At 41.2% G+C, this 13246-nt stretch overlaps 1 protein-coding gene across 2 annotated transcripts in view; it reads left to right on the top strand.

Moving 5' to 3' along the window:
* Positions 1 to 13246, top strand: part of TGFBR3 (transforming growth factor beta receptor 3) — a 195320-nt gene that overhangs the window by 16016 nt on the left and 166058 nt on the right. For both annotated transcript variants that reach the window (XM_037154394.2, XM_037154392.2), the window contains exon 2: positions 7847 to 8026. In XM_037154394.2, the coding sequence (XP_037010289.2) occupies positions 7939 to 8026 (88 nt within the window). In that variant the 5' untranslated portion in view covers positions 7847 to 7938. The remainder of the gene's footprint in view (positions 1 to 7846; positions 8027 to 13246) is intronic.

Here is a 13246-nt window from a genome sequence, read left to right as displayed (position 1 = left end):
CTTTGTTTGAGAGAGCCTGCTAATGATAAATAATGATGACTTTTATACTGCCACATCTAAAATTGCGTTTGATTCTGCAATGACCCTATGATTAGGTAAGCTTAGTTTGTTATCATCATGTAAGTGAAGGAGCTGAGGCTCCATTCTGCTCTAAACGTCCTGTTTTGTCTGACTCTCCCTAAGAGGCTTAACTGGTCTTCTAGGCACCGTGGGCCCCCTTCAGTCTGTTCTCTGTGCAGAACTCAGGGAAATATTTATTTATTTTTTCCAATTTTATTGAGATATAATTGATATAATGTATAAATTTAAAGGATACAACGTAATGATTTGATATATGTATGTATTTCAAAATGATTACCACAATAAGCTTAGTTAACATTCATCACCACACATACTTAAAACAATTTTTTTTCCTTGCGATGAGAACTTTTAAGATTTACTTTCTTAGCTCTGGCTGGTGTGGCTCAGTGGATTGAGCACCAGCCTGCAAACCAAAGGGCACATGCCTGGGTTGTGGGTCAGGTCCCCGGTAGGGGACAGGCCAAAGGCAACCACACGTTGATGTTTCTTTCCCCCTTTTTCTCCCTCCCTTCCCCTGTGTAAATAAATAAATAAATAAATAAATAAATAAATAAAATATTTTAAAAAAGATTGACTTTCTTAGAAACTTGCAGATATACAATACAATATTGTTAACAGTAGTCATCATCTTCACACATCCCCAGAACTTATTTATCTTATAACTGAAAGTTTGTGCCTTTTGACCACCTTTCCCCATTTCCCCTACCCCTTACCTCTTGCAACCGCCAGCCTGTTCTGTTTCCGTGAATTCTATTTTTTAGATTCCACATATAAGTGAGATTATACAGTATTTGAATTTCTCTGTCTGACTTGTTTTATTTAGCATAATGCCCACAAGAGTAATCCATGTTGTTGCAAATGGCAGAATTTTTTTTATGGCTGAATAGTATTCCATTATGTGTGTGTGTGTGTGTGTGTGTGTGTGTGTGTGTGTGTGTACACACATACCACATTTTCTTTATCCACTCATTTGCTGATGAACACAGGTTGTTTCCATGTCCTGGTTATTATAAATAATGCTGCACTGGGCAAAAGGGTACAGATATGTCTTCAGCATAGTGATTTCATTTCCTTTAGACATATACCCAGAAGTGGCATTGCTGGATTATATGGTAGTTCTGCTTTTAATTTTTTTGAGGAAACTGCATAGTGTTCCCCACAGTACCTGTACCAGGGATACCTTTAAACACCCAATCAGATCACATTATTTCCCTGCGTAAACTCTTTTTTGAATCTTATTCTTAGTTCTTTCGGCTTTGCAGCTGCATGTTCCCTCCACAGCAGGGACCCGTAGTCATCCCTCACCTGAGCTTGTACACTTTTCCTTATCTTTCAGGTTGCAGACTATATTGCTTTTTGGAGTTCTTATTATAGCATGCAATGATATGCTTGTGATTATTTGTTAGTTTATCCCATCTTTAACCCATGAGGACAAAGAACATGTGTCTTTGGCCATTATATTTCCATTGCCTGTGTGGAGTAAGCAGTAAATAAAGATTTATTGAAGGAAGACATGACTGTCAGGAAATTAAACATCTTGCCTTATGTAGGAAATGGCATTACTTTTACTGGAATATAAGCTTTTTGAGGGCAGAATTTTTGGCTCCTTTTCTCACTGCTATTTTCTTGGCATCTTCAACAGTGGCTCATAGCAGAAAATAATTGTTGAACATTGATTATGCTTAGATGTGATTCCTGAGATTTCTCATCCATAGCCAGGACCTTTGCCCTCTTTGAACCTACTGTGTCTGCAAATGGGGATTTGGAATTATCCAGTTGCTCCATGGAGCAGAGAAATCTGAGAGCTGCTGCTGTGACTCAGTGAGGTGGCTTCGCTTTCTCTGTATACAGGTCTTAAGGGCATCCAAATGTCAGCAAACAACAGTATCTGTTCTGCATCCTGTACAGCCTTTTTACAGGCTGCCAAGCTAGATATTGAGGTCATCCATCCTGCCTCTTTTCCAAGTCCCCTGAATAACATGTTGAATAGCCATCAGAACAGTCCTCTACCAGATTTTAGTTAACCATTTACAGACTTAACAGCATATTTTTCTCCAAAAAGTTAACTCAAATGGCAGACTAGAAACATTTTAAAGATCTGCTAGAAAACTATTTTATGTTTAAGGTACCAAGAAACTCAGGTGTTATTTACTATTTGTGTTTATGGAGTAGTGATGTTTTCATTCCACTCGCTATATCCCTGTCTTTAAGATCTTCAAATCTGTTGAATATTTTCCTGATTGGGGGTCGAACAGTTTTAGTGTTAAGATACAACAGTGCACAGGTTCGTGTGGAACCTGAATATGTATTATGTATATAGCCAGTTGTGTTAGCAATCTAGGGGAAGTTGGTAATTTTTCTTGCTAGCTTTTATCCTACTGCCAGACATTATTTTGCTGCATATTTCCTCTAAGATAGAGCAAGATGTGCTCTTTATAAAAACATCCTGGTCAACCCAGGAACTACTGTGCCCAACCTATTCCTTTTGACCTTTGGTTTAACCCATGATGGTTTTCAGGACTTGCCTGGGCAGGGGTTTTTCAGCTACTCCTGGTCTTTACTTGCACACTCTGTCAGAGCAATAGGAAATGTAGGGACAGTGTGCTCTGTTTAATGGCCTCAGGTATAGATACAGGGGAACTCTGAAATCAGAATTAGTATCACATTCACCTTAAAAAAATCCACTAAGCTCTCACTCAGAATTTTTTTCTATTCATTCGGGGATATTAATATGTTCTGCTACCCTTTGATAGAACACATTACTTTGAAATGCGGGCAAAATGACTGGACCCCAGATTGTTCTGTCAAGATCTCAGAGTATCCTATTTGTATGTGTGAAGGAAGCATTTAGTTCATAAAGTCCAGGAGATTCGGCGAGGTCTGAAAACCAAGGTGGGGAGTCCCTGCTCTCTGCACATTGAGTATGACTTAACCTCCCAGAAGAATGGGGGGTTTGTATTTCCCTCATGTTACTTTAAATCTACAACTTTTTGGAAGCCCTCGATCATCCAGCATTCTTCTGGTCGGGGAACTGACCCCTAGGTTGAGTGTTAAGGTGTTGATGTGTGCGAGTCTTGGCCAAACCGGCGTTCCGCTGAGTGGGAGCGACACACTTCCCTTTCTATTCTCTTCTGCCTTAGGATCCTGTCACCACATTGCGAAGATTAGACAAAAACTCCCTGTAGTTTATTTTCTTTTTGAATAAGTTGTATTATGGGGAGAGTTTTAAGTGAAAAGAAGAAAAGCTCCTTCTTTGTTAGAGGCAGCAGTGTGTAGTTTCAACTTGTCTTGGACTTCCTCGGAGATGTTTTAAGATCCGGTGTCAACTTGCTGTGGTTTGCCTTTGGGCATCAAACTGTTTAGCTTGGCTCTATTATATCTGTAATTGCTGCATTTTAATAATTGCCCAATATTCTTGTCAGCAATTTGCAGTCTATATTTTTAATAGAACTGTTTGCCTTTCTTTTCCACAGGTTTGCTCAGACCTGGTTTAAGCCCTTGGATTAACGAGCACAGTCCTGCAGACCCTCTGCAGCTGTGGGCAGGGGGGGACACCAGCTCATTAAACATTCCCACAGCCTCGTGCTGTATGTAGTTTATGTGTTTCATAAAAACCCTCAGGGAAGCCATCTTCTGAGATCTCTCTATAGGGTTTTGCTTTGTGAAAACTGCCTTTAGCATTTGCTGAAATAGCATTTTTTTTAAAGAGGGTTTTTCTCATCCATCCATTCAGGAAATCTAATTTTTTGAAGGTAAAAAATACGGACAAATTCTCTTTGCTGTTGTTGATTTGTTAACAAAAGAGACTTCTGCCCTGGTCAGGTAGCTCAGTTGGTTAGAGCATTGTCCCAATACACTAAGGTTGCCGGTTCGATGCCCAGTCAGGGCACATGCAAGAATCAGCCAGTGAATGCATGGAGGAGTGAAACAATAAATCATTGTTTTTCCCCACACCCCCCACTCTTCCTCCCTCCAAAAAATCAAGTAAAGCAAAAGAGACTTCCGTTTTATCTAATGTGATGTGGGGCTGTGGCTACAGAAATGTTGGACATCAAGGGGTGATTGAAGCCAATTTCATGGCCTCTAAATGATCCCTACCATTTAGTCAGTTTCTGAGACAGGACCATCCCGGCACCAGTGACTGTGCCTCAGTTTGTTCTTTTAGTGATGCCATTCTCTAGCTTATCTCCTTCTTGTGTCTGTGGAAATGTTTATTTTTCAATAAACAGAAGAGTTGAACTGGTTTTACACTAGCTAAGAATTACATAAATAACCACACCCAAATTTCTTTATTGGCATAAATACAGAGTGTGGCAAAAATAGGTTTACAGTGGTTTGTATGGAAAACAATACAATAATTAATAAATAATAACAGAAGAGTAAACTCTCTTTTACTTACTCTCAACTGTGAACCTAGTTTTGGCCCACCCTGCATACCTCAAAAAAAAGGTCAAATAGTGATGATAATAGCTAACGTTTATTGATTGCTTACTATGTGCTTGGCACTGTCCTAAGTATTAATATGTATCAGTGAGCAGTGTGTGTGTGTATGTGTGTGTTCTAAATCTTCACAATAACCCACAGGATAGGTTCATGTTTGCAGAATAGTCTGCCCAACATCACTGATTTTTGGTAGGTGGCAGAGTGGATTCAAACCTAGGCAGAATTTTAACTGCCGTCAAAATCCATATTCTATCCTAGTAGGCTTTTCATTACTATCTTATACTAAGACTGAACCACAGTGCCTCCTGCATGTATAATAATTTGGTTTTGATAGGGGAACTCAAGAGTTAAATAATTTAGCTTCAGTCATAGTCGATAGGTTTAAGCGATTCATGCGCGTGGAAAGCTGTCATTCCAGAAACTGGAATGCAGGACCTACGTGACTGCAGGAGGTCCACAAGCAATTCTGCCTCTGTGCCCTGGGGGGTCTGCAACAGATGGAGGTAGCATGTGAGTCATCGTATTCCAGGGAAGTCCATGACGTCGATGGAAAATTGTTGATCAACAGGTAAAGAAGTACTAGGAAAATCAATCCTGAACTGCAACTCTTAATCAGATTAACCTTTTTTCCAAAGCTCTTACCTACTCTATCTTCTCCTCACGGAAAGGTCAGCTTGAGCTGAGATGATAAGATGGCTTTTGAGGGAACAGAACCAGCGGTCTTCTCAGATTGCCAGCATCTGAATAAAATACTCATATAGATTCAATCCTTGTCTCTACTTATTGGTTCTTGTAGTGACAGGCATTATGAATGTCAACTTTTCCAGTTTCAGTTTCAAGGTGCATCTAAAAAATTATTTTTGAAATTAGAACTTTGTTATTATTTCTGCATAGGCAATACTTTCAAAACTCAAATGGTATAGAGCTTAAGTGGTAATTCAGTGAAAAGGCTTCTCTCCCTCCTACCACTGTCTTTCAACTCTTGCTAGATGTAGACCAGGATTAAGGTGGGTCTGCCCTGCCAACGTCTGCAAATAGGATTCTTCCATGGTATTGCAGGAAGCACATTTCGTGAGGCGTAGTGGCAAGATTTATTGGAAGGGTGCTTTTGGTGCTGCCCTAAAACCCAAGCAGCTGCCCTGCTGTGGATAGAGAACCTGCTACTGCCCACCCCTTACACCTTTGTTAAGCTTTGATTATATCTCCTTGGGTTTGGGAAGGCATAAGCTTTCTTTCAGGCTAGATCCCTTCCCTTTGTCGTGGCCCTTTTGGCTTCTGCTACACCTGCCTCGTAGTTTTGCTTCCTCATCTGGCTTCCATGGTGCATGCGCTTAATAGAAGGACTTTCCTCTGCACAATCTGGGCTTCTACTGCACATGCACCCAGCAAAGGAATTTCCCTGTTTGCTACTCTCAACCACCACTGCCCTCCACCCTCCACCCTCCCCCTTGCTCCTGCCCCACCCTGTAATCTAGGCAAATGGGCTAGTCTTTCTGGGGAGATTGTAAAGCTGGTCCTTCCTGCCTGATTGGGGATTAAGTCCCTTTGGCAGAGGATGCGGCTGTCCCCTGGGAAGTCTGTGAAGCTGTAGCTTCCAGATTTAATCTGGTTTGGCCAGTTTATCGCCCTTCTTTGTTGTTAATGCCTAACTAGCTACTTATGCTAATACAACCTCCCTGTTTCTCTCCCTCCTTCTCATAGGAAATTAGTGTTTCAGTTGAACCTCAGTTCTCAAACTTAATTTGTTTCGGAAGGCTGTTAAAGATCCATATTGTTTTTCCCATTAGATATACAGAATCAGCATGAAAGTGTTGTTGGGTCAAGAACCAAAGTTTTATTTGACAATCATGCCATTTTTTTTCCATGAACAATTTGGTCAAGAACTGAACTGTTCAAGATGGCAGATGCTCCAGAACCAAGGTTTGACTGTACTGCTTGTAGAGGCACTTTAAATATCTTTCTTTAGTGAATGCACTAAAAGAGACTTTTTAAAAGAGAATCTTTTCTTTAATTTTTTAAAGACAATTTTTTAAAAAGAGAATCTTTTCTTTAATTTTTAAAATATTTTATTTATTTATTTATTTTTAGGCAGGGGAAAGGAGGGAGAAAGAGAAACATGGATGTGTGATTGCCTCTCATGCACCCCCTACTGGCCTGCAACCCAGGCATGTGCCCCGACTGGGAATTGAACCAGCAACCCTTTCGTTTACAGGCTGCCACTCATTCCACTGAGTCAAACCAGCCAGGGCATAAGAACACTTAATTAGAAACTTATTTTGTCATTACGTTTTATATTTTTGCACTGTATCTAACAAATTCCCAAACTGACTTTCTCTGTGAAGGTAGCAAGCTGGTTCAGTAGATGGTATTTCATGGGTGAAGGTAATAATGCTACAATCCCCAGCTATTTAGATGATTCCTGGAAATGCCTTGATTTTGCCTTGCCCAGAGTTTAGATTAGGTGGGGTGTTCATGCTTTTATTCAGGTGTTGGATAACTTTTATTCTTGATGAGAAGGAATTATATCTTCAAACAATGATTGGAACACAGTAGGTGCTCAATAATTATTTGTTGGACAACTTCCGTGGGTTGTGCCAGGCTCGGGGATGGAGGACTGGAAAATATACTTTGGAGAGAACTAAATGAGGTAATCTTTTGGGCCGTAGGACGAGTATTCAGGTTAAGCAAACCACCACAAAACTTGGCATTCAAGGTTCCGGACTGGAAAATGTTAGAAAGAACCTCTGGATCTTCTAGTCCAGTAACCAGAGAGTCTCGGATGGAGCTGAGGGCTAGGGAAGACTTTTCTCCTGTTGCAGTGCTGGCAAACAGTTGAAATAAGAGCCTTGCCTTTTAATGGTCCTTTATTTTCCAAATTGATTCTAAATCTATTTTAATTTGATCCTGTGGTAACTCTGTCATTATAACATTAAATTGAGTCTCTAATCAGCTGTTTGTGGTTTTTGTTAGCACTAGGGAATTCACAAATCAGGTGCCATTGATTGCTTTAGTGCCATACTATAACTGGTGATGTTATATTATAATTGCATCTTGGATTTTTTTCTCTAGTCTTGGAAATTTTATATAAAACCAAAGATTTACAGTGTCAATAGTAAATATGACTTTGCAAAAGTATTTGCTTATAAAAACCTTTATTAAGCACTTATCACCCCCATTTCAATTTGCTCAAGTGCTGTTTTGGCATCCTTTAAGGTAAATTTATCTTACTCTCTTCTGAAGTTCTTCATTTTGCCCTAGTCTGTGTTTATGAAAAGAAGTTCCTGCATTAAGTTTTCTTCTTGAAATATGTTTATTTTTACAGACAATTTGAAAATCATAGAGGAGGATTTTAAGGCTAGACCTGATTTGCAAAGGTTGTCTGCAATCTGAAGAGCGACAGGCTGAGGTGACGGAATGTTGCACACTTCTGGAGAAATAAAAATGACTTCTCACTGTGTGATTGCCATGTGTGCTCTAATGAGTTCCTGTTTGGCCACCGCAGGTAAGTTGCATGTTTATTATATTCTTTTGGATACATTTTTCCTCAGTCTCTTCAGTTTAGGAAAATTTAGGACATGGGATGTTTATGCAAAACTCGAGAATTTGTGTTCTTCAGGGAAATGAAATATTTGAGTTCTGTACAAATACATAGTATATTTGCTTATGTCACATTTTGATAGACTAGTGCCAGACATTCTAATGACAGAGATGCAAATAAACCTTCAGTGTTGAGGTGGGTAAAGAACAAGTATGCTAATGTTTAATCCCACTTAATTTTGTTACATGCATAGATTACATTTACTTTCTTGTCCTTAATAAGAATTTCAAAAGGGCCATTTTGTTCTTTATTACAAGATAAATAGATCTTCTAGATAGAGGAGACACTTCCTAGCATAGGCTGCTTAGAAGCTGTTTGATATTATCTGCGTCTGATATGTAAATCTGTAACTTTTTAAAAAGTATGGAAATATATACGACAGATTATGAGGTCAGAGGTGGGAGGAAACAAGTGACTTGGTTGGAACATTGTTGCGTAAGTGAAGACTATGAGATCCTTTGTATCAGTGTCTCAGTGTTGGCGGTCTGGGTCACTTAACAAACCTAGAAGCTTAATTTGCTCTATTGAGTTGTACTTTGCTTTGTGTCTGTTCTCTAATGGGCACAATAAAACATTTTTGTTGGACCAGTTCTTGAAATTGGCTGGTTTCAACAAGAAACACATTGACTTGAAAAATGATTAGCCTCTTGGTTTTGGCTCTTGAATTCACACGCAGTTGAGATGCTAGTGATGGTAATTACCATTCATTGAGTGTGCACTGTAGCCAGGCACTGAGCTAACGGGCTGTAGAAAGAACCATGAAAAGGATGTTCTTATTTCATGAGCTCACTTAATCATAACTCTGAGGTAGGTGTGATTATTTTTCTCGTTTTACAGATGATGAAATGAGATACGGAGAGATCAGGTAACTTGCACAGTGTCATACAGCTGGGAAGTGGAGGAGCCAGATTTTAAATCTATGTTCTTAACCTCCGTGCTATAAGGAAGAAGCCAGGCCACCAACTGAGGCTTCAGTAGACTCAGACTAGTAGTCGTATATGTAGGCACAGATGGAGTAAAAGCCAGTTTGCAGAACTTGGTTTATGAGTTTGGGAAGCAGAATATCCCTCCTTGTTGCAACGATCTTGAGAGAAAGTTGCTAGGTTTTTGTTTTTTTTTTAATACTAGTGTGTGAATTTGAACTGCCCATTCTCTCTGTCAGCAGTTTCATTTTGTGTCATGATTGAAGAGTTATTTGCCTTTTAGCTGATCTTAAAAGTGCATTAAAACCACTCTTAATTAAGATCTCATTGAAAGGTAGTGGAGAGAGAGGGACAGAGAGAGAGTGAGAGTAAGAGAGAGAGAAGTGGCTTAATGGAAAACATGCCATTTTGATGACAAGATGTGTACTCATAACTGATGGATTTAAGGCAGAATTTTCTTTCTTTTTTTTAAAGATTTTGTTTATTTATTTTTAGAGAGAGGAGAAGAGAAGGAGAGAGGGAGAGAAACATCATCGTGTGGTTGCCTCTCACGTGCCCCCAACTGGGGACCCGGCCTGCAACCCAGGCATGTGCCCTGACTGGGAATCAAACTGGCAACCCTTTGGTTTGCACTTAATCCACTGAGCTACACCAGTCAGGGCTAAGGCAGAATTTCCTGTTCTTGTTAACACCAGGGACAGACTGAAAAACATAACTGAAGGTAGTTCATGGGAAAGCAGTGAGTTTGATGGCTCTGTACAGCCTTGATGTATTTGATAGTAAATCAGTTTTGCATAAGACCTTCCTTCCTCTTTCCAGCCATGGTAATTTTTTTTTTAGTTGTGTATGCCCTCAAAGCTTTGCTGAGGTGTACAGTAAAACTGAAGGTGTAGTAGAATTGCAGATTCTGTAACAAGTTGAGGCACCCAATCAATAGCACAGAGGTAGAGATGCTGTTTGAACAGCCGGTGAATGAAGAAGGGAGAAATGTTTTGTATGTGCTGACACAGACTTAGCATACTTTACAAAATGCTTTTTGGGACATTCTGGATGAGTCGAACTTCAAGAAGATGATAGTAATGATAACAATACTGAATATTTATAGAGTAATTAATTAATTACTGCATGCTGGGCCCTGTTCAAAGTATTACCTCACTTCATTATCATAACCGCTTTAAAACGTGCAGGTACTTTGTTTATGCCCAGTTTATAGATGAGAAGACTGAAGCACAGACAGGTTAAGTAACTTCTTCAAGGTTGCACATCTAAGCGACAGGCTTAACCATGAACCTACTTAGTCTAGGTCTGTAGACTGAGCCATTAAGTCTCTCTGCTGTGAGGAAGTATTGTTTACAAAAGTGTCTGTTTAAAAAGAAGGATAGTTGGCTTTGGTCTCTGCCATCTTGAAACATCAAGTCCTGCTAATCATAAAGCCCAGCACTCACCACTTAGGGATATACAAGGAAGAGTAAGATCCACCCCTTCCTGTGAGTCACTGATACTTTAGTTAGGCATATAAAATATAACTATGACAAAATAATCAATGTGTGGTGAGTGACCAGTAAAAGCCAGAAAACCTCAGAGGGGTCGGAAAGGGAAGCCGTCTGGGCTAGAACAGCTCGGGAGGGCTTTGTGGAAGTGCAGGTTTGAGCTCTGCTTTGCAGACGAGGCGTGATCTGAATAGGGGAGGCATTGGGTTGACCAAACGGGAAAACATGACAATCATGGTGCATGGTGCTTGCGTGCTTGGTGTTTTCTAAAGAACGGATGGCCTGGAAAACTAGTGCGGCAATGTAGCAGGAGGTCTGTTGGGAAGGAAGGGTGGGAGTAGATTGTGTAGGACCCTAGACGTCAGAAGGAGGCTTGTGGATATCACTTTGAGGTTTGGATTCTCTCTTCTTCCCTTTTCCTGTAACCAAAGGTATACATTGTTAGTCTGAGAGCTCAAACTGTGGGCTTAAAAAGTGAGGCTGAGAATATAGCCTCATCAGCTTTGGAGACAATGGTGCCTTGCGTGGAGGCTGCTGTTTAGCAAGGGCTTGGTCTCTGCCAGCTCATTTATTTTGCCTTTATAAGACAAACTGCGAGGTAGGTGTTAAGTTTTATTATCATCATCTGCATTTTACAAACAAGGAAACTGAGACTCCACTTGGAGTATAATCATTGGTATATAATAATTGGTATAAACTCCCAGAGCTGGGACTTGAACTGTGGCAGTTTGGCTCTCAAGCCCAGCCCCTCAGCCACTCCAGTGGAGCGTCTGTGTAGGAGAACTCGAGTGTGGGATGAATGCACCTCTGCATTTGATGGAGTAGCCCCAGGGCGGCATCCTGGAACCAGGTTTAAACTCCTTTTGGCCTCAGAAGAGATGTGTGTCAGTCACCAGAACCAAGGGAACCTCAAGTAATGGGCCTTCTTTGTTTGTATTCTTACTTCATTGGCATGGCCCTGAAACTCTGTAGAAGGGATGAGTGTGGCCCTAAAACGAGCCCAAGTTAGAGTAGTAGGAGGCTGCTTTTTCAGCCCCATGGGTTTGGCTGGCCTTGGGTGAAAGCCCCTTCTTTGTGTGAGGCTGAGGGTGAAGGAGGCAGGATGCAGCAATCCACATCCCAGGGTCAGTGGGTGTTTAGACAGAACTCACACTTTCCCCCCTCCCCCCCATGTTTCTGTGTTTCTTGGTGATTGTATGGCATTACAGAGAGGGAGGGCCACACCCTTGGTGAATGGGAGACTTTGTAAGGACCAACCATAGTGTCTCCTGATTAGAAATTATATTAGGTTTTTGGCAACTTATCGTATACCCTGTAATCTCTCTAAGAAAAATGGGAAGTTTAAACAATAAATGCTAGCTCTTACGGGCTTAAGGTTCACTAAGTTTTCACTTTAAAAACTGTCCTGTTGCACATCTTTAAAAAATATTAACTGCTGCCTCTGAGGCTTGCCAGGGTTAGGTAGGGCTGTGATCCCAGGAGCCTTAATAATGAGAAAAAGAGGCACACAGAATGCAGGGAAGTCGGTTTGGTTGGAAGGATGGACTTGTGTGTGCTCCACTGGCCTCGTGGGCCGGGTCAAAGGGGTGCTGCTGAGGTGCATGCTGCAGACACGCTGTCGGCCCCGAGCCGGCGGGGCGTGGATGGATGGCTGTTTCCCTCATTCCACTGTTTCCATTTGGTGCCTAGGTGCAGCCTTTTGGAGGTTTGCCCACAACCTGCACACACATGTCTACTGAGCAAGCACATTTCTTTTCCCATCTTCTGGATGTACCTGGAATTCCAGGTAGGGTCCACAGGAAAACAGAGATGTTCTTATCTAGAGCTCTTTTCCTGCTAAGAAAGCCATGAACTTTTTGTGTCCATGGGACAGCCAGCAGAGATGCCAACCGGTTCACACTTGGTTTAGAATGGGACAAGTTGACAGTTTTGGGGGGAGACTAAACTAATAATCCAGGCCTACGTCACTTTGTGGTGCTTCATAGATGTTGCGTCTTCTACGTATTGAAGGCCAGACCCCCCACCAGCAAGAAGATGAAAACTCACTTTATTGCGGCGGTCTGGAACTGAACCTGCAGCACCTCCACGGTGTGCCTGTTATATCATTTTATATTTATAGTTTTCCAAACAGTCTTATACCTAGCATTTCACTTTATTCTCATAGTAGTCCCTGGGCGAGGCAGGTATTTTTTTTTTTATTTCTGGAAAGAGAGTAATGGGACTTAGAGAGAAAGCAGTGGAGAAAGATGGCTCAACTCTCAGTCAAGCACAACTTAACAGCCTTCTGCAGACAAACCGCACCGACAAGGCTGATGGTCTTTCTGCTGCAGGGCACCCCTGGGCACCTCTTCCCACAGTGCCAGTGCCAGCCAGGCCCTCCGCTGGGCGCCTTACAGGTTCACCGAACCCTTACAGAAGCCCAGTGAGGTTGGCATTTGTCGTTACCAGTTTGTGTAGTTATTACCACTGCCACCACTCCTACTACTTTTATTGCACTCATTTTACCAGTGAGGAAACTAAGGCTTGGAGAAGAAAGATGTAAAATATAATGAGAGAAATCAATTTTGAAAAAGTCAAAGTGGTCATTTATGTACAGTCATAAAACTAGTAACTGGCAGAGTGGAAGCAGCTCCAGAGTTCGTGCTTTTTCTATTAAGCTACCCAAGGAAACTGGCGTTTTTTCTCTTGGACTTGAGATTAATGGACTGAGG

This window comes from Artibeus jamaicensis, unplaced genomic scaffold (genome assembly GCF_021234435.1).
Source record: "Artibeus jamaicensis isolate MK-2021 breed Jamaican fruit bat unplaced genomic scaffold, CSHL_Jam_final scaffold_1019, whole genome shotgun sequence".
In the NCBI taxonomy this organism is placed as follows: domain Eukaryota; kingdom Metazoa; phylum Chordata; class Mammalia; order Chiroptera; family Phyllostomidae; genus Artibeus; species Artibeus jamaicensis.
The sequence above is the reverse complement of the archived record's forward strand: the minus strand, read 5'-3'. Positions and strand labels throughout refer to the sequence as shown.